Raw genomic sequence first — 22630 nt, forward strand, 5'->3', positions numbered from 1 at the left:
ACAACAGAAATATTACAAACCTAGAAGATATTACAAAATCTCAAATGATGTGTCATTATGCCCAGCTTTGTACTGTGCAAAAGGACAAAGCATTGCATGCCCCCTTTAGGCATAGACTGTCATCAATTCCCTTACATTTACTGACTGAAAATCCCAGTTTTACATTTGGGGCTTTTTTTCCTCTTTCTGAGATAAAACTAGTAGAGGAAGACTGAGTAAAAATATGGTATGTATAAGTGTATGATAATATATTCATACAAGTGAAATTTGGCTTTTATACAGAACACAGAATATACTTAAATACTATCAACCATCTCCAAAGCACAGTGTGTATATTTGTCTTGCTATCTATTGCATTCTGTTATTAAATTATGGTCTAGGTAAAGCACTACAAAAACCACAGAGATGAGCAGTGAACCTTCTCCACCTCCAACCTTCTGTGGAGGCATCCCATATTTACAGCAACATACAGAAGAAGGATAAAAGCATGATAAAGTGTTTCTTGACTTTACTAAGTTTTGTTACATCAGTTTTATACTTGCCACTGAAAAAGTTTGAATCTATTATGTTTATTTTGTTATCTTTCATATGCTTCTTCCTACCATTCTAATTGCTACCCAGTTCAGTGATAAATTATATTTAAGGAGTATCATTGCAAGCAGCTTTGAATTTATAATACAGATATTCAACAAAAAGAAGTTTCAGAACATTAAACCATAAACTCTTTGGCTCAGGATTTTTTCTCTGCTGGGCACTTATACAGCATTTACATTATTTTAGATATACTGCATGCACTTCCAGCTCCTAAATGCCATCATCATATGACTTTATAATTGTAATTTTAACCAGCATTTTGGCTACTGAATTATACTTTTCTGCAGTAATGCTGAAAGAATAGATGAAGGTTTTTTCTGTGTATTTTTGAAGAACTTGCTGCTTGAAAATGGACAGTACTGATTTTACATGGTGTCTGCTGAATAATTTGCCTTATTCCAGTAAGATTAGTAAATGAGGACTCAGTACAAATTTCACCATGCATGCTTAGTTTTTTAAAAATTTTATTGCTATCCTATTGAAATCAAAATCTAATTTAAATTGGATATTATTTTGTGTAAAACAGGCAGATTAACTCATCCTTATTCTCAACCTTATTTAACACTGTGAAATGAACTAGTAACTCTACTATTTGTAAAGGTAAAAGCCAAGAAAAGCAGGTGTGACATGAACCAGCATCAATATCTTATGTCCAAAGATAAAGCTGTCATTTAAGACTAGTATGTAGCTCTCCAAAATTAGCTCATTCTTTTATTATTTCAGTACAAAATTAAATAGTTTATCTTTCTTTAATAAAGCAGATCAACAATTTAGTTTAAAGGTAATTTAACCTCACTGTCTTATTCACTGTGTGAAAGTTTCATGGATTATTTCAAGGTCAGAGAAAATATCTAAAAGGTGTTTCAGCCAGTGATTTATACCAAGTAGCAAGTTACTAAACAAAAAAATATTTTTGTTTGTTAAATCAACACATATTGTGACTTGATTGTCTGTAGTATTAGTAATAGTGTGATTTAACAAAAATGGTGGGCTATTCCATCTCTCAACTTCACTTACCATCAGCATCAAACAATAGATATAGACTTCTGGGTAGTGATAACCTCATGTTACTTTCCTGTTTGCCATAGAAATATCCTGGATTGTGCATCCAGTGGAAAAAAAAATGGATTATGGCTTGACTTGTTGAAAAAAGCTGCCTATTTTGCTGCTGTGTCAGGTGTTCTGTAGCAGGAGACATTGCAACTCCACCCTAATATCTTAACTATGGTGTTTCACCTACTGTAAATCATGTGCCATCATCCAAGACTACTGGAAACGATCATAGAGAAAAAATAGTGCATTTATGTACACATTAAATGAAAAAACTACTGTTGTGTAATGTAACACAACAGTACTGCTAAAGGGGAAATGAGTGTCACGCATAAGGAAAAGTTACTATAATTGTCAGCATAACTTGGGGTTCTTTGTTTAGCATTAGAACCACACAGAAATCAGTAATTTTCAAAGCAACCTATATTAAAGTAATTTTTAATAAACCTTAGGCAACCACAAATGTCTATTTTACTACAATACATAATTTCCAAGGGCACAATATTAGTTGCTCAAGCTGTAATAATTTTTTTAATAAGTCTGTAGAGCTTAACTTCAGTAATTATTCTAACCAATATGAAAGTCTATGATCTCCCAAATTCATGCAAGTGCCTCAAAGCTGCTGCTTTGGGTTTTCAGGCCAGACACATCACAGCAAAGGAAAACACAGATCATCACAGTTTCAGACTTTCCTGGAATGGTGGAGAGGAAGAAGAGAGACTTTCAAAGCTCATCCACATATGACCATAGAATTATGACAGAATATTTGATTTACAAGTAGCATTTACTTGCCTCCAAAGTGGGCCAAAATCTCCCAAATCAGAGGAACACTTCTTCCTATTTTTAAGGCAATGCAGTTTATTGTATCAAATCTAGAATAATTCCAATACTAGCTCTGGTAGTAGCAAAGTCTAAAGATGAAGGTAACAAATCTGCTGCAATCTGTACTATGACTAGAATAGAATTCCAAAAGAGAATCTCAGTTAAGAAGATATATCTGATATAAACACAGGTGAAGAATCCAGGCTCCCTGTGATGCATATCTAGGCCTATTTCACATGCAATTTAAGAAGAAAGACCAGATCATATCCTGAATGTCCTTGACAATCTGAGGGAGGATTTCTTGTTGAAATGAATGACTTTCTTTTTTCAAAACCTCAGTATTCCTGAATCAACATGTGAAGAGAATAACAATTTGGCTCGCTTGACTGGAGTAATGGCCATGTTCTGAGCTAAATCTCTCTGAAAAATGTTTTTAACAATTAAAAATGAGACACTAACTGTCACTTCTTATTACATAACGTAAGTTATTCAAGTAAGTCATTCAATCATCTTGATGGCTGACTGAGTAATGTCCATGAAGCAAATTATTCAGCCAACACTGGTAACACTCACCAAATAATTTACACAAAAGTCTAATTGTTTGGTATCCAACCCATTTTTACTGCTGCCTTATGATTCATAGGATTAATTTGCAAAACACAGATTATCCATGGGTGTTCACTGTAGGCTGGAAGTGCTGCTGGAGTACATAGCAAATAACTGCCAAAGCAATCTGTTAGGAAAGTGGATTGGGAGCAAGGATCAGGAATTTCAAGGAATATTGTATTCCAGTTAGCTTCCAAATACTGTTAACTCAGAAAAATCAAAATATAATTCACAAGACTTCCTAAAAAGTTAAAACCACAGGAAATTACAGATACTGCATCAAATATTTCCTGGCTGTTAATTCATACTGCAAGGTTTTGTTATACAAAAACAAACAAACAAAAATGACCAATTGCAATCTACGTATACAGACTTAAAGCAACCTTTATGTGAACTGTGTAAGGGAAGAAGACTCGTGGATCAAGACAATGATAGTTTAATAGGTGAAGGAAAAAAAGAAAAAACCCAAAGCAATAAGAACCACCTCCCACAAACAGACAAATGCCCATCCTGGCTCTGAACAATTTCTAATGAACAAGATGGATAAGGATAATTTTCTTAGTTTAAAGAACACTTCTAAATGCAATTAAAATTTACTTAATTGGTTTTTGCACTTCAAATATTAGGTATTTCACCACATTGCTTAGACAATATAAAATCAAAATCCTCCAGGACTGACAGTGTTCTGAATACCCTTTTAGGGCAATGATTCCCACATTATTAGCACCTTTTTTCACTATCAGAACTATAAGTCTCAATAAGCAAAGTAACCTTTCCTCATGCTTGTGAATCAAAAATGTTGAGTACTGATTCTGCACTCTGTTTCTAATCCTACAACTCAAGCCAGCACCAACATGTATCCTATTTAATGGGAAACTATTTCAATTATCTAGTAAGTCAGTTACATTTTTCCATGCTCATTCTTTGCAAGAGATAAAATTTAAAATAACATTGAACTATGGTAATTAAGAAATCCACCAGGAAGAAGGCAGTTTCAGCAAGCTGCTGAATATGTAACAGTACAGTTTGCTGTTAAGATATGCAGTTTGCATAGACAAGTTTAGAGAAGCCACACCTGGGTACTGTGGCTGGCACACTGCATCATTTATTTGCAGAACAGCATGACAAATGGTTTTGATATGCTATCTTCCATAGGCTAAGTTAGTGATTATTCAGTAATAAAGGTGCACAAGCCTGACTTCTGGAGGGCTTGATAATGTTGCCTGCAATCTGGTTCACTCTGACACCTATTTTATCATTTAAGACTTATTGTGTGTGCCTTCTGCTTTAGAATATCTCGGAAGTCTCACACATGAATTACAAAGCAATTGCTCTGGTCTCCAGCTGAATTCAGCACAGTAAAAGGAAATTAACTGCAAGCCTACAGGAATATGCCCTTTGCCAAGGATTCCCAGCTGCTCCACCTTGTGCCTGGCTGTGATTCCTGCCCAGGTGCACCTTGACATCCTTCAGCTCTGTCGGTTTTCTGCTCAGCCTCACTGGCACAAGACAGCTCTGGGATATCACTGTGGCTCAGGAAGTCCCTTCTGTCCTCACAGCACTTTACAGCTCATCCAAGCAGTGTGCTCTCTTCACTTATTTATCATTAGGGATAATATTTTTTTTTTTTCATTCAGAACTGCACTGTTTATGAAGGCAATTATAAATTCAGAAGTTTGACTATGGAAAAATAGCTGTTTAAAAATGCTGTTCAGGCACAGTTTCACTGCTTCTTACCTGTAGATCAATTAAGTTGTGATGTTCTCATTCAAAGCTACAAGCTTTTTCAAATAAAGGAGCATGATTATTTTCCTTACTGCCTTTTTGTAATAGTTCATTCTTTGATCTACATAAAATTTTAAAGTAATTTTCTATGTCACTTCTGCAAAATTAAGATTCCTAGCAGCTATTTAAATAATTATCTAACTTCAATTGTTTTGAGATGTAGTTGACTGAGAACAGAAGTTTTAATGATGGCTAAAGAGCTTTAACTGTGTCAGCAAATTAAGGTTTCCTGCCATTAATGAAACCTATTGTAAGTATTCATGAATATTAAGTCTCAAAGAATTCATACCATATCTCACAAAATTTGTGTGCAGAAATATAAACTAGTCAATATGATTTCAATTATACATACATATATACATATTCAGTTAGTAAAATGTACACACTAAGTTCTGGTAGAGACAGACTGTTAGATATATGTTAATTCTAATTAGCTTCTCAGAATTGGGTTCTCAGCAGGATAATAAAACAAAAAAAAAAAGTACATACAATATTTGGGTTTAAAATTTAAAAACAAATGAGAAAAAGATGACTGTTGGATCTTCCTTCGTAATCAAAACCCTCCATTTTCCTTTACAACACATTGGTAATGATGAATATAAACAAAAGAATTTACACTGCTATCTCTGCTACTTTACAGCTTAATTATCACTGTTCATTGAAACACACAAAACTTACAAATCTGATACGCACTGTTCAGAGAATTTAATAATAAAAATATGTTCATGTTAGGGCTGTGAGTTTGCCCTTGGAAATGCAAAAGACATTTATTTTAAAGCAAGAGCACTGTAATCCTTTATTACAGCAGTAGCAGAAGAGAGGCAGTGCAAAAGAAAAGAAGCTTCTTCAACATTTCTAAAAATAGCCCAAAGCCTCAGCCAATATATTGGCTAGAGAGGATACATGCAAGAAAGGTTCTTCAGTATTAGGTCAAACACTAATTGCATTTCACCACCTCCACTGTAATTCCCCAAATAAGAATGATTTAATACAGCTTTTATTTAATATATTTTACTAAGTCTGTCTCCCTCAGGTTACTAATGGAAATTATTTCAACAAACACAAAAGGCAGAAATGAGTATCAGGTATTCTCAACATCTCATCAAATCTTACATCAGGTCAGTGCTGAGAGCACAGCAGCTGAATCCCACACAGCCACAGATGCTCTGCCTTCCATCAGAACTGCAGGAATTAAAGCTTGTGTGGAGCAGAAAGGAGGAAGTCTGGAGTACAAAAAAGGGCTACCAAAAAGAGCAAAGAGAACACAAACCTCATCAAAACATTACTGAAACCACTTAATTCTGCAATTTGAGTGAGAATGTTAGAAAAATCTCTAATAGACTGTGATGGAGTTATACTGGTCCAGAATGTGCTTATAAGCATCAAGCATCCTTGATGCATTTTTAAATGTCCAGGAATAGATACAACAAGATGTGATACAATATATATATATATATGTATATATATATATATATATATATATATATATATATATATATATATATATGTAATATGTATGAATGAGTGACTTACTGCAACCACACACAGTACCAAAGGTGGAGATGTGAAGAGCTGTCTGCCTAGATCATAACCAGAGACTGAGGTGTGAGTGCATATAGCTTAAAAATCCAATTATACATAGGCCATCTATACTGATAAATTCCTAAAAGGAAGTTCTGAATTACTGCCTGAGTTCTTAAAGAGCTAATAACAACCTTTGATCATTGCGTTTGTCCCATTCCAGACAGATTTATGGTAAAAACTCCTTGTTAGTGATGAAAGCTAAGCCAAGGACAAGCATAGCTGCTGCATTTGTATGTGCCATGCCTCCAAAACTTCAAGTTTCTGAGCTCTGTAGCTGTGTCATATAGTACCTTGTAAACACAAAATACCATAGAATATATTCAGTAAGATATATTATTTTTCAAATGAAGAGTGATAAGCATCATTGCTGTTTAGGTAAAGAGATAATATTAATCAGACATCTAATACATTAAAAGAAAAGAAGTAGGAGGGATTGAAGGACTTTGTTTTTTTCCAGGATTTGAATTTCTTATTTACTGTTATACAAGTTGTCACTTACAGAAATAAAACACTTTAGTGATTTGCCATGCATCTTTTTATCAACTTTGTTCTGACCATCTTATTTCTGAAATCAATATTGCTGTTTCACTTCTAATATAGTAGTCTGAAAACACTACCAGCATGCAGTGAATAGAGTGAAAGTACAAACCATGATTTATAGAGAAGTGGGGTTTTGTCCCTGCTGTGTGTTTTCAACATATTTCTTCACAGAATAACTTAAAACTTGAAAATTGGTTTTGTGAGAGCATTTTTACTGCTAAAGGAATACATGCCTTCACACTTACACAGGCTACTTGGTTGCAAATAATTTTTGTTTACTTTGCATCTTGCTTCAAAAGAGCTATTCCTGCTTTGTGCTCTGAAAATCTCTCCTCCACAGTTTGGCACCTGTCTTCTTGGAGCATTTGATCATATAAGAGGTATAAAACTATTAAAATCAGTAACTTAGCCTTCACATCTTCAATTACTATTATATTCTCTACCAGTTCTTAACAGGATTATATTGATTCTCTGTGATAGTCATGTTGTCTATGGAGTTGGGGCAAACACATCAAGATTAAGTATCTGCCTCTGGTGCTGATGACAAAAGGATAATGTAGAAATAATAATAATACAGTGCAAAATACAGTGTAAAATACGTATGTTTTTCCAGCTTGTCATCAGTCAATTCTCCAAATTTAGTTTTATTCTTGTCCATTGGAGGACTAGCAAAACCATCACAGCACATGCACTGGTGTGTTCCAGTGCTGCTCTTTGGTGCAGGATTTCTTTTCCTGCTGGCACTCCTTCAGGAATATTTGTGGATTTGTGGGTTGCCCTGGGGAAGGCTTACCTCGATGACCAGTGTTGCTCTGTGCTTCTTGCCATACATCCTTGGCTTGTATCCCACTGTTATAGGGGTTCCCACAGTGCCTGCTGGGAGAAGCTCTCCAGCTTGTGGCCTCACAAGGAAATCGGGATCACTGCCCGCCACGAAGCGTGCAGTGAATGCCTCTGGGTACCTGCAGAAAAGCACAGGAGACTCTTGTGCCTTTTACAGCATCTTCACAGAATTTATCTGCAATCTAACACTTAGACCACCATGTGGCATGACTCAGGGAACATGGCATAGAATGAATATGGAAAGTTAACAGCACTCTTACTTACAGTATAATTATTCTGTAATAATTCTTTATTTATACACAGGGACCTGCATACTGGTATTCAATTTCAAACACATTTACATGCTATTATAAATATTATATTAACTATGGAATAATGATAGCATTTGCCACTAGGAAAAAAAAGAATAATTTGACTTGTAAAAATATCATAATAGTGATAGAAGTAAATTCCGTATCAGAGTGAAAATCTATTTTTCCTATTAAAAATACTCACTTTTCCAATCCCTAATCAAATAAAACTGACAAGCTACCCATTTTATTAAGGTTTATGACTAGAACTGAATTTTCATTTTGGCAGAGTGTTACTAGACTAGGAGGGAGTTCTGAAAGCCTTGAAATGAAGATATGAAAAATAGTAATTTTTATCATTGTTTTCACATTTTTATATCCCATAGACTGAACATTTCAAGATTTTGCAGCAACATAATTAGGTTCCTGTGTTGATAATATTGTGAATCTCTTATCTCAAAGAATTTCTGTCACAGGTACTGCAGATCTTGTCTAATGCTTTGGTTCACAGCAGTGCTGTTGGACCCAAAGAAAATCCCTAGTCCTGGTGAAGACAGTGGCTGAGCACTATAAACAATCCTAAAACAAACTAAAGCCTGTCCATCACAGTTCCTCAGGGACTCCTTGCCACAAACATTCTCAGCATGAAAAGAATGTACATTTTTCTATTTTCTGGTGAGGCATTCTCCTTTTAATCTTTATATGTTTTGCTGAGGACAACTCTATCACTCTCTGAACAGAAGGAGAACACAGGAAATTGGAAGTAAAAATACAATGGGATGGTCAAAACTTAATTCACAACACCCTGGCACTTCACAGCAGGGCAAGTACCCTGGACGCTTAGAGGGAATACATTTTCCTGTATTGATAAAACCTGAAGAATGAAAAACTAACAGCATCTCAAAGAAAATCTGTTCAAATCTGTTTATTCATGGGCTGTCACACCAGAAATAACACTTTTCAAAGAAAATACCCACAAAGAAATGAAATTTAATATTTTATGGCAAGTCACGTCTCTGCGGAAATGTTTCACGCTTCCTGGGTGAGCGCTATCCTGTGGGTGGCACGCTGGGCCTATGTCCTTTTGTTTAAAAATAGCCCCCTCTTGGAATATGTTCTCATGAAAGGTTGTTCTATATTCAAAATGCTCTCGTGAAAAAAAGGTCATGCTGCCAGTTTATAGAAACAAACAGTGAGAGTGCATAAAACAGAAACCAAAAAGCTTCTGTTGCCTCCAAAAAATGAACTGATACTTAGCAGTGCTCTTGGACTTGGGTGCACTAGAAGATTTAGCCTGGTTCTTCCTTTAGGTGACATCTTGGTGGGCAGAAGTACTGAATGTATGAAACTACATTTCCAGTCTTTCAGTCTTGACATCAAACTTACGCTAACAACCTCTTTTTGTGGTGCCTAAAGCTGTGCTGCTGAGTTTATAGCCCTGGGCCATCAGCACTAATCCTGCTGGGCCTGAGCTCCCCTCCCTGTGCAAGATAAGCCTTGAATTTTCACATCTTTGTTTCCCAAAAGAGTGCTCAGCTGTGAATACCCAGAGCACACCTACTACACACAGACAGCAGGTATGGGATCAAAAAGAAGTGAGTGATGTAGACTGAGCAGCAGAGCACAGCACTCATCAAAAATACCTGAGATAAATATTCAAGCCCTCCTGCTGAGAACAGACCTGGACACGGGTCTTCATTTCCAGCACCAGGAACATTTTAAAGCAGCACCTTCTGTGTCTCCCATGCTGTTCTCTAATGAACAGTTAGGGACAAGAACTCCTAGCAATTGCTTGGTGTCTTTGTAAAACATCCAAGAGCATGACTTGGACCACAGATGTGATGATGAAGTGCTAGGGGAGATGAGGCAGGGGACAGGCTGCTAACACAGCAGACACAGGAAAATACTGATTTCATTCCTGCAGAAATTGCCTCTTAGTAGGGAGTTATGCAACAGTAGCTTGCTTTGGAATTTTTCAGAGACACCAAACAGTCAGACAGCACAGAGGAGAAAAAGCCACAGGTTTTGTCCAGACAAGGGGACCAGACAGTTTAAAGTGAAACTGTCAAAAAGCTCACCTATAATATTTACCAATATATAATACCACAAGATATTTACTTGTCAGATTTTAAAAATGGAAAGAAAAAAGTAAAAAACTTTAAATAAAATCTGCACACTTCTTGACAGCATTATGACAAGATACTAGAGGCAGCTACAATTTTTGAGTAAAATGCATAAAGGCATATGAACTTGCATAAACACACAAAATCAAAGCTAAAACATCCCTGTTCCCAAAGCATATCAGTTTTAAACAAAAGAGTCAGAGTGTCTACTGGATGCCAAATGTTTCTCAGAGGAGAAACTATGTCCAAGTAAGGAAAATTAAATCCTGACAAATTAAATGTATAGCCATAATATGATAGGGCAGCAGGGATTGTGATGAAGATGGTACAAAACGAGCAATTAAAAAATTATACATAATCAGAAAAACAGAAACCTTTCAGTGATAAATCTTGCATTGTTTTAAAAATAAATCTAAAGATGCCCCCAGTGACAAAACAAGCAGTGCTTTCACTGCTGTTCACATTAGGGAGATGAACTGGCATGCTGGGTACACCACAAGCACAAGTAAATTGCTTTCATTTTCTCTTCTTTTATAATAAAGAGAAATCTGAAGATGAAATTCCCAGAATATCACCTGAATTTCAGACATTATAATTTTCTGTGTCTGTATATTTAGTGTATAATTAATAATTATGGTTTTTTTTAAATTAAAATTTAATTCCTCCTTTTTGATAACTTCTTCAGGTGAAGCACCTCTGGAGTCAGTTTGGCTTGTCATTTCTCAGCCATGAAGTTTGGTTGTGAGGCAGTCTGAACTTTTTCAAAAAAGGTGGCAGATACAAACATACTTTATAAAGCTTAATGATGTGTAGAGTTTTGAAAACATATAAAAACCAAGCATAAATTAATTAGAAAATGTAAGGGCAGAGGCCTTCTAAAACAAAGAAAATAAATGTGTTTTCCCATCTGTCTTTCCTTAACTCCTCTCATAATGGTTTGATACTGCCATCAGACAACATGAACTCTGTCCTTACTCAAATGATGAATAAGAGTAAACAAAAACTTGAATTTAAATAATAATTGGACACTCAAATCATGGCAACCTAGAAAAGAGGAAACTGAGCTGGTCTTTCATGGACATTTTCATAATTACTCCTTTAACCTTGTCCTTATACAGAAATCTATGCTTATCAGTGTTCTCAAGCTACACAATTTTCAAATTATTAAACTCAAAAAAATAATAGCAGCAACAATACATCTTCAACTAAAGAAGAACTTAAAATTTATATTCCTGTAGCAATCACACTCCAAATCTTATAGAATACTCAACAAAACTAAAAATATTTATTAAATTTTATTAAATTATGGCTCAAATTAGGTTTAATGTTTCTCTTCTCAAAAATACTGAAGCAGTAAATTATTCCTGTAGAAATGTACTCCTTTAAAAAACTCAGCATTTTGAAAAGCCATGCATAAAAATACCAGCACATAGTCCTTTTGGTCAAACACTTGAATATTTTTTGCTAATAAAAGAAGAGTAACAAAATGCCTTAATTTGTAAAGCACATAACTGCTTCAAGAAATAAGGGATATGAAAATGTTACAACAGCTGTAATTGTAAACATTTTTTTGTTGTGGTTTTCCCTTCAAAATAAGGGAAGGTAGAGAAATAAAATGGGCTGTCCACTAATTCCTCAGAATTAAAATTAATTTTGTGTGACCAAGGAATGTTTTTAATTGAACATTTATTCTATGCACTATGAAATGTGCAAGGAAGAAATGAGGAAAATCTCCAATGAAAAGTAGGTTAAGAAAACTAAACCTGCATATGCAGTTGTTTTAAAGCCTAACCAGTCCACCATTTTGAGGATTTTCTTCCTCTTTATTCTAGCTCTGTTTCCATAATCAGGTGGAGCCTTGGATTTTGCAGATGCCCATCTGTGGAGATCACAGCAACATGAGGCTGCTTGCTTTTTTTTTTTGCAGTTATGACAATAGGTGCCACTTTTTTTGGAGGGGCAGTTTGAGTTTATCTAAGTTGCCTTAATGTAACATATATCCATCCTGGAGTGACAGGGAAGGATGGAAAGATGGAAAAAAATCTACTGGATATGAGAAGCCATCCATGATTGTAACAATCACCAACAGGTATGTGGGAAGACAGAACTAAACTGGTGAAAGGAAACAAAAAAAAAAAAAGCAGACAGAACAAATAGGAGAGAATTATCCCCCAGCTTGACTAAACCTTCAAATGTAGTGTGTTTACAAAAGAATTCCAAGTGAATATTGTGTTCACAAATATCAATGTCTCTATCTATCTATCCTCTATCTATCCTATCTATTCTATCTATTCTATCCATCCCACACATCTCATGTTGGCTACTGAAGTATTTGCCCTATAAAGTAACATTCTGCTGTAGCTGGATATCAGTATTTTAATGTGAAGAAATAAATCCAACCATCAAAATAACTCTGTAAAGGAAGATAGAGCATTAAATAAGCTCCAAAACCACTTCAGTATTAATGTAAATGTCCTGATCCCAAATTTAATTAAAAATTCATTGTTATCTTAAGTGTGCTAAATATAGAAATGGCTAGTTTCCTTAAGCAAAGTATCACTTTGAGAGTTTTTATTTTATGTTTCAGTTACAGATTTCAACATAAAATAACAGACCAATAATTTAAGATAGATATCAAATAAATTTCTCTAAGTTTTATTTCCAAGGATAATATTCTATCCTTTTTGGTTAACACTGCTGTCATTCTGTAAAACATTGGCATTCAATAATGTATTTGGTATTAAAACAAGCACTAATATTATCTCAAACATTAGAGGTTTATACTAAAACAAATTACTCCAGTGGAAATGCTGCCAATGATTTCAGCTGGTGTTGAATTAATCCTGCATTTATGATAAAACCTGGAAAAGGTCATCCATGAATGTTAAGAAGTGGTAGATTTTTCTTATTTAGGAAGTGAAATCTGCTGTTTTGACTCTAATCAAGCTTAATGCCAATACAAGAAACCCTTCAACATGTCCCTTTGGAATTGTTAAAGCTGAGTAAAATACCAGTCTACTCTATTCCAACTGACATAGGTGCACATAGTTATAAAAAATACATCTGTTTTCTGCATGGAATAAAACTGTTTAGCTGCATTATCAGCATCTCTTACTATTTTCTGGAGCAGATATTGGACTATTTCTCATTGTGTGAACTTTAAATATATTGAAAGGGTGCATTACACATTTTCATTAACTGCTGGATCTTTCATTACTGCAGGTCATTGTGAAGTGTAGCAATGACCTCCCATTTGTAATTGATCATCCTTCCAAAATCATGAATTCATTCTGAGATATCCTGTACACACTGAGGATTTTGGGGGGGGTTGGGGCGGGGGGAAGGGAGGGGAGAAATGTGGAATTTAAGGAAGAAGGCCATATTTGAGTTGCACTAGCTCTAAAGAAAAAGAAAGTTAAACCCACTGATCTCATAGATTTATTGTGGAGCCCTGAAGACCCTCATTCAATGTGGGGTGTGTGTGTGTATATATATTTATATATATGGAAGAATCCTAACCTGTTCTTAAAGGAACCTGAGCCTTTTTTAGGGCCTGTGGTTCTCATATACTATTCGTTGCATCACTATGCACCATGCTAGCTCAAAAAGATGCACAGGTGTTCTCAGTGATGCTGTGCAACCCCTCTCTCCTGGCAGTAGCAGGAGAAAAAGACACATGTGCAGAATCCCTCCCTAGCAGGTTACTCAGAAATATACCTGTTTCCCTCACAGTTACTCCCCAAGCAGCAGTGCCATGAGCTACTGTCCAGCATAAGAAAAGAAGGCATCAAGTATCTGTAAATGCAAGGAGTAAAAAAAACCCATCTCTCTTAAAGTAACAGAACTGATTTCTGTATGGATTGTGCTGCTAATTGATAACCAAGAAAATTCCAAAGGACTGATTTTTTTTTTTTTCAGGGAGGATCTATAGGATGGCACTTTGTATCCTATTCGAAAATTTAAAACCATGTTTTAATATTTCATTGTTTTGTTCTTAATCAAAATAATTTGAGTTAAACAGGTATTAAATTATACCTGTTATATAATGCTTTTCTTATGTAATTGCTTTTAATCTGAAGGTCCAATATACTATGTGTTGGTTGGCTGAGTGCTCTATTTCTATACAAAACCTCCACCACCAAAATCTCCTAAGCAAATCACAGGTAAGATAAAACAATATATAACTTATAGAGAATTCACAGAATCACAGAATGGGTCAGGTTGGAAGGGATCACAGAGGGTCATCAGGTCCAGTCTCCCTGCTCAGGTGGGGTCATCCCAGAGCACATGGACCAGGATTGTGTCCCGACAGTTCTTGGATATCTCCACTGAGAGAGACTCCACAGCCTCTCTGGACAATCTGGTCAAGTATTTGGTCATTAAACAGGAAATAAATTATTCCTAATGTTCAGGTGGGACTTTGTGGACATCAGTTTCTCTCTGTTCCTCCTGTCCCATTGCTGGGCACCACGGAGCAGAGGCTGGTCCATCCCCTGACCCTCCCTGCAGACACTGGCAGACAGGGATGAGGCCCCTCTCTGCCCTCTCTTCTCGAGGCTGGACAGGCCCAGCTCCCTCAGCCTTTCCTCACTGGGATGCTCCAGTCCCTCCATCATCTTTGTCACCCTCCACTGGACCCGCTCCAGCTCCGAGTCTGTCCTGTCCTGAGGAGCCCAGAGCTGGGCACAGCACTCCAGGTGATCCTCACAGGGCTGAGGAGCAGGGCCTCCTCCCTGACCTCTGGCAATGCTCTTCCCAAGGCACCCTCATGAGTGGAGCTCCTGGGACTGTTTAGAGCACAGAGCTTTTTTATTAATGTAACGCGAACATGACATTTTGCATTTAAAGTGTATGGAGGGAGCAGCTGCTATATAAAATAAAGTTGGAATTTGTTTAAGGGAAAAAGAGAATCTATTTTCCATCACAGCTCTTCCTTTATATAACTATAATGACTCAGGTTTTATAACACCTTTCTGGAGAACATCAGGTATCTTCACTGCTATCAAACACCTACCAGGAGATTACAGTATTGCCAGAGCAATTGCTTCACTTTTGTTCTGGAACAGCCATTCTGTTGAAGCTGTTAACTTGAACACTGTGATAGCAGCCTTTGTCAGAGTCCTCAATAATTAACATCACTGACAGACATCTAAAACCTGGAACTGTCCATCTTAGAGACACAGCTTTTGGAAATAAGCTTAAAAAAAATCAGTTGTAACCAAATATACTTCCTGATGAGGAAGAAAACCGAAGGATGTATCCACAATGAGATCTGCAATCAATCTGCATATCTGGCACACTTTCTAGATATATAGTAAAAGTCATTAATTAAAAGAAAATAAAAGAAACTTTAAAACTTCCATGAGCTACATGGATTGTAAACATTATGATTTATTCAGATTACCTGTTTAATATTTAAAACTTATCTATCATTACCACACAATTTATTCCTTGACTTCCTGCTGTATACAAATGACACTGTAAGTTTACTATAACACTGTAAAACTCTGGGAAAATAATTGAAATATGTAAAAATTATATATTAACAGGGGTTTCTGCAGGACTCTTAAATAAGTAAAGTAACAAAATACTGAAGAATTACACCATTATTTTAGCAAGTGGAAGTAGAGGTGAATTCATAGCATGCTTACATAATACAATAGGAGTACTTTAAAAACAATGGTACATATTAAATTTTTTAAAGCACAATGTGAGGCAATGTTTTTAACTTGGTTTAAGCATAAAGTTACCTTGAAAAAAATCTCTTAATAAAAGCATTAGCTTTTAAAGCTTTACTAGTGAGTCTTTAATATCACAATATTGTTATCATTCCTTCAACATTGAATTACATATTTTAACATCCTCCAAAGCCTTTTAGGGCAAAAAAAGAATCATAACATAAACATCTAGATCTATTGCACAGATTTTCTCTTAAGTCAAAGCCTAAATGTAGAATGCTTCTGTTTTCTACAACAAAGCTTGAAAATTGCATTTATAACTTAATAAATGCAGCTCTTGAAAATAATGATGAAATAGCTGCATTTCAGTTATGGGTCTGTTGCCCAAATTTATTCTAACCAATGTGTTTGAGTAGGAGGTTTACCCTCAGAAAATGGCATAAATTCTTGAGCATAAGTGTTTTTACCTTGTCTGGCTTGTGAGCTTAAAGCCAACTATGGATTCCTTGTTCAGGCCAACTGCTTCAATGTTTATCACATCATCCACTTCTGGCTCTGTGGCAATGAACACCAATGGAAACTTCCAAAGGCCTCCTGAAGTACACTGAATTACAACAGTTGCCTCATTCCTTAAAATTTCAGATAAAAATAGTCAATACATAGAAAAACATTATAAAACATGAAGTGATTAATGTAAAAAAAAAAAACTCTTTGAATGTGTAAAAGTAAACTGCAGTAAAACAAAAATACAAATTACTTCAAAGCAGAATACATCCCTAATTTTGCATGGCATAGTATATATCAAGTAAACTTGACTGGAACTTAGATTAAATAGCATTAGATATTTACAAAAATTATAAGAAAGAACATAATATGAAAGTAACATTCTGGACACAGCCATGAGATTTGATTCTTCTGCTTGCTCTCTTTGGAATTAAAAACAAAAACAACAACAACAAAAAAAACTTCATTTATTTTACTCATTATTCTATATTTACTGTGATGTTAGAGGAGAATTTCATCCAGAACATATTAGCAGTTCATATTAGGATCAAAGACATGTGACCAAGGTCTATGTACTTAAGGAAAAGGCCAGACTCTGATGCCTTCAGACTGTTTAAGAGAGTTGGTGCTGTAGATTCTGAAGATAACACAACTAATTAATTGCAGTCATTGAGCCCTCTGCAGGAAGCCTAAGTCTCAAGTACACAAAGATAAAAAAAAAACCAAATTAAAAAAAAATAAAAATAAAAATGAGAGAGTAGAAATGAAAAGGCTTTGTAAATTCCCCTCCCTCTGGCACAATGACACTGAATCAGCTGGGTGGATCGTTCTTACTAAAGGTTTGTTCTTTGTTTATTTCATTAATCTTCTGGACTACTGTAAATAAACAGTAACCTCCTGCTTCCTAAAGATAATTCTTTTCATGCAATCCATGATACTCAGCAGTGACTGTTCCCTAACACTCCTGGTAATGTCAGGACTCTGGATTTACTTTGTGTCTGCAGGTCACAAAAGCTTCTTTTCAGCCTCCCCCTGACCCACATCTGACGGTACCCAAAGGAAGGGCCAACTTCCCTCTCTCCAAAAGGATCTCCCTTCAGCAGTTTCTTTTTAAAGAAGGGGGATGTTCTTATGTTAATCAAAGCACATGCATCATTTGTCACATCACAATAAAAAAGAAGAATAATTTCCTGTGGATCATTGTTACTGGGGCAATAGAAACTAATTTCAAATTCAACTATCCCACCCAGTCAAAGAATATGTACACATGCTTGTCTAGGAAAAGTTTTCCACGACTGATAGACCATCTTGTTTGATTGTTTTTTTTATGAATTATGGGAACAAATTATTTTCATTGGAAGTCTTTCAATACTCCAATGTTTAGAAGTAAAATGATGCACACACAGACTATGGAAGTAACTCAACAGAACCATCTCACAGGCAGTAAAAAGAAACACTGTCAGTTTTAACATCAAAGATATCATACTGAGAAGCAGCAAGGGAGCAAATCTAAACCAATAGATCTCAGAGGTGAAACAAAATGAGGAAAAGAATGCAGGGAAATGATTATATAAGAGTGACCAGACAGGATTTCATTATGTGTTCTTTTGGTAGTAAGGAATAGTACCTTACCTCATTGGTTTGCTAGGTGCAAACACTACGTTAAAGATCAGTGTTACAATTCTGGATTCTTGATCCCATTCTTTTTCAACCAGCTCCATACCAAGCAAAGATTCAAGCTGAGATTTAATTTCATCTGATTGATATTGCAATTTATACAGAAACTCCAGTGTTGCAGAGGAATCTAAATGATACAGAAGAAAAATATTAGCCTATGTGCACTGCAATTTCACACAGTTTGTCAGCTCAGTGTTACAATTCTTCCATTTGTTAATAAAAATGACAAATAAGTAAAACTAGCAATTATCTAAAACTTAAGTGATTTCCTTCTGACTGCATAAAAAATCTTGCCATTTCATATGACAGGCTCTATAGTTCACAGAAAAATAGAAGCTGGGAAACTTCTTTGGGATATGTGAATGGGAATAGCAATATTGCTCTGACTGGTGAAATACTTCTAGTTCATCAGCCAAATGAAAATTTCATAATACTCTTTTTGAGTAATACCATTGGGACAACTGAAAAAAAAACAAACAAACAAACATCATTAAGGACATCAATGCCATTGATGGCTGCAAGCCCAAGACACAGAATACAGAGAAATAGTGAAGATGTCACCAACAGCCTCTTCTCTCATTCCCTGAAGCAGCTATGAAAAGGCCAAGTAGTAATGACATAAAAATAAACAGCTGAGCTTTTTGAATCAAATGTTTCCTCCAGCTGTAATAAAGGAGACTGAGATATTCAGTATACTATAGTAATTTGTGCACAGGAAGGAACATTTCTATGAGGAAAAGAATCTCAAGCTGCTAATCCATTTAAAAGTTTTACACATTTTATGGATGAGAAGTGTTTCAACACAACCATTAACCCATACAGGAGGTTTCATTTTACTATGACCACTATCTCAGGGCACATTCTGAATTTTCACAGCTGAGTACAAATGTGCAGAACTGTTGTGTGTGCATCCCTGCACCCATGGCTTCATAGTGCCAGGCAGCTGCAGAGTTAATTCCCAAGGCCTTCGGACTCAGAATTCTAAAATATGGGTGACAGGTTTGTTTATATAAAAAGTCCAAGTGACAATGTTGGTGAAAAGCTTACTTTGGTAATGCCAGTCTGTAAAACCACCCAAATTTAAGTGAGTATGGAGATGCCTTCCCACACTTCTAGTCCTTTGACCTTCTCTGAATTGCACAATTTCCTCTTCCCACTTCAGCAGCCAACAGGAGGCATGTTGTTTCATTTTTATAACGCAAAGATTAACTCTAAGAAATGCAGCAGTTTATACTGAATACTTTGTAACTCTTTAAAGTAGACTGTTCACAGACCTCTGTACAATATATATCAGATTAGAGTCACACAGGTGTAAGCAAAGTGTTATGACCAGGGATTATCAATCCTAGTAGGTTAGATACACACTGAGTACCAAAATACAGGCTTTCCATTTACTGATCCGATCCATATATGCAGAGACTTCATTGCAATAAATGTAATTTATTATGCACATTATGAATATTTTCTCCTACAGTCTATAAAATTTAGGACCCTACAGTCTATAAAACTTAGAACCATCCTACATTGTTTCATCCTTGCTGTTTTTCCATTTAAAAACTGTAGTGTTTATGTCATGCATTCAGATTCCAACACAGCCCAAGGCTTTTAGAAGTCACCCTTGACAAAGGCTATGAAACGAAGATTCAGGTGCTGACAATCAATGGAAAAGAAAGGATGACACAGTCTGGAGCATTTCACAGAAAAAAAAAAAAAATTGCAGCTGTTGAGCAGATGCTTCTTTCAGCAGTTACATCACACAATGCTGCTCAGGAAAAGCTTATTTTATAGTTCAGGTGCTATGGAGACAATGTTGGGAACTGCATGTTGCTGTTACTATCCAAAGACATTTGGCTTTGGTTTAACATATACATACATACATACAAATATATATATATAAAAGTTTTCAGTCAGAAGCAATGAAGCAATTAAATATTTCTTTTCTGTTCCAGGCTGTTTTGCAACCTGTTCTATGCTTACATTAAGTAATTAGTTAAAATATTTTATACTTACAACACTTAAGGAAAAAATGATGAATTTATGAATGCCAATATTTGGAAGTTTGCTATAATGGTCCCTTCAGCTCATTTTGATCTAGACTACTGATCTAGTTTAGCACTGCTAAAAAATGTAAAACAGTTATATTTTTCATCACAGCTGCCCTGAAGACTCCTATATTATCATCCTGTGGGAATTCTCTGTGGAATGCTAATTTTTGATTCTAGCAATCCTGTAACACTCTCTAAACAAACTGGCAGAACCTAGAAGAAAAAAAAAATATGAAACATCTAGGAAATTGTCCAATTCTTCAAATATTAAAAGTTCTCTTGACTCTTAGAATTCCTAGTTTAAATTAAAATGGCACAAGATATAAAACATGGAGATAGCACTAACACTTTCTTTAAAACAAAGTCAAATACAATATAACATACTGCTCAAATAGGCCTTGACCCTTTAGGCCAGGCTCTTTTTATGATTTCATTCAATTTTCTCTTCATTTTACTTCAGATTTCTGAACCACCGTTTTCAATACAGGTAAAATTCTTGTTTTATCTAATGGAAGATGTAAAATACACACGCAAATATAAAAGTATACCCCAATTAATCCACTCATGTTCTGAAAATAGAGAGCAGCAGGGACAGCTTTAGCCACATCTGACTCAACATAGAGATATTTATCAATCTAAACACTGAGAATATATAAGCATGCTATTTACATACAGCTAGTTGAATCTACAGAATAGAAATTCTGATTGCAAAAGTTATTGCTTCTTCCTATTTTTTGAATAATATTTTTCCTTATTTAAGAAGAGAAAATATATTCTGAGGTAATTATTCCAAAACAATTTTTTGGAATCATTAAACATTTCTTCTTTTGAAAGGCAATTAATCTCAGTCTTCAAGTATTTGTTTACATTTGTTCAAATAAAGATATCTAAAAAGTTAGTGTACATTTAAGCAAGACTTGTGTATACAGAGCTACTGAAGGCATCTATGTTTAAAACTAACCAGGCTTTTCAACAATACAGTACTCTGACTTGGTTGTCATTTATTTGCAAATGCTAGTAAGGACACTGGAATAAAAGTGTTGGGGTTTGTTTAAATATTCTTTAAGAAGATGAAAGGACATAGATCACTTTAAAAAAAATATTTTATGACTCATAAGACTTACAGAATGAAAACTCCAAGGATTTTACACTCTGGGCATACAAACTGGGGAAATGTGAATTTTTGTGACTGCAAGATTTGTTGTAAAAGTAATTAAGAGATGCATGCATCTAAAATTAATGCATCTAAAATTTGAAGAACTATTCCAACAGATTCACTAAAATATGAATCTTAGAAATTTTAATCATATTTTAGTGGAAAAGAACCTGAATTCAAGGTTCAAAAGAATTAATAACAAAGACATTTGTAGATGGGCCAATTGCCTACAGAAGGCAGTGAAAGGCCCATTAGATATTTCTGACCTCAGAGTTTCACGGTGTCAGGAGAGAAGCGTTTGTGCCTCCCTCCTGCATCTGAAAAGTGAGTGTTTGATTTCACTGAGGACCAGCTCCTTATACACTGCATTTCCTGATGATAAAATTCCCATGGCCACTGGCCTGGGAGGCTGCAGTGCCCTGTGGGCACCCGGGGGAGATTTGGCTCTGAGCTCTCCCCAAACAGCGCTCAACCCGCGGCACACTTGGCGACATAAACCTGGCAAAGGGCAGCACCTCCCCAAGGGACCCCCTTTGCTTTCACACTGTCTCCCATTTCCAGCGAGACAGATGGAAATTAAAACTGTGATGGAAACATGCTCAGACTGCAAAAGTGCTTGTTCTCATTGCAGAGGCTTTTCCTTGGATGGATGCAGTAAAACAGAGATGCAAGTGAATTCAATTAGCTGCTCTTATTTGTAGTCATTTCAGAAAGGATGGAAGCACCATCACCAAATATAAACATGCAATTAAAGCCCAGGCATTCATAAATTTGCAGCTTTATGCTTTGCATAAAACCAGATTAATTATTTTCACTTGGTGCTGAATGTAACACACTGCACTCACACTGATTTTTCTTCTGCTGGTTCTGATCATTTTCCAAGACTGTGTCCACTGTGGCCCTGACACCCAACAAAGATTTCTTCCCCTTTTGAACTCATAGTCCCCAAACTGCTAACACAGAAACTAAAAAACCAAATTCTAACTACTCATTCCTACCAAGTATCTGGCATCTAATCTTCACCTTCAAAATATGTTGAAATATCTTCCTACATAGTCCCTTTCAGGTCTTATCTGATGCTTGTCCTTTTCTGAAGCATCATCTGATGCTTCTCCATTGCCTTCCAAGAGTTTTCACACAGATACTGCTGGAACTCAGCAGGCAGTGAGGAATGAACATTATATATGTAGTTCTGCCTCTCCAGCAAAAGTAGAGGAGACAGAACACATTACTGTACAGGACATTAAATAATTATTTGAATATGTACTTGAAAACAGTAATATAAACAGCAAAGAGTGAATTGCAAGAGTAATAAAGGAAAAAAGTAAAAAGA

General features: G+C 35.6%; 1 protein-coding gene across 5 annotated transcripts in view; it reads right to left on the reverse strand.

Moving 5' to 3' along the window:
- The window catches only part of CFAP47 (cilia and flagella associated protein 47), a 274676-nt gene that overhangs the window by 16589 nt on the left and 235457 nt on the right, over window positions 1–22630 (reverse strand). For 4 of the 5 annotated variants that reach the window (XR_014956844.1, XM_085585616.1, XM_077781662.2 and 1 more), the window contains 3 exons: window positions 18052–18223; window positions 16383–16544; window positions 7775–7943 (listed from right to left, as the gene is read on the reverse strand). Coding sequence is in view for 3 of the 5 variants with exons in the window: in XM_085585616.1 (XP_085441742.1) it covers window positions 7775–7943; window positions 16383–16544; window positions 18052–18223 (503 nt within the window). In the remaining 2 variants the exon portion in view is untranslated. Of the gene's footprint in view, window positions 1–7774; window positions 7944–16382; window positions 16545–18051; window positions 18224–22630 lie in introns of those variants that run through there. The other variant, XR_014956846.1, reaches the window with a different exon arrangement.

The sequence above is a fragment of the Lonchura striata genome, chromosome 1 (assembly GCF_050655825.1).
Source record: "Lonchura striata isolate lonStrDom1 chromosome 1, ASM5065582v1, whole genome shotgun sequence".
Taxonomy (NCBI): Eukaryota; Metazoa; Chordata; class Aves; order Passeriformes; family Estrildidae; genus Lonchura; species Lonchura striata.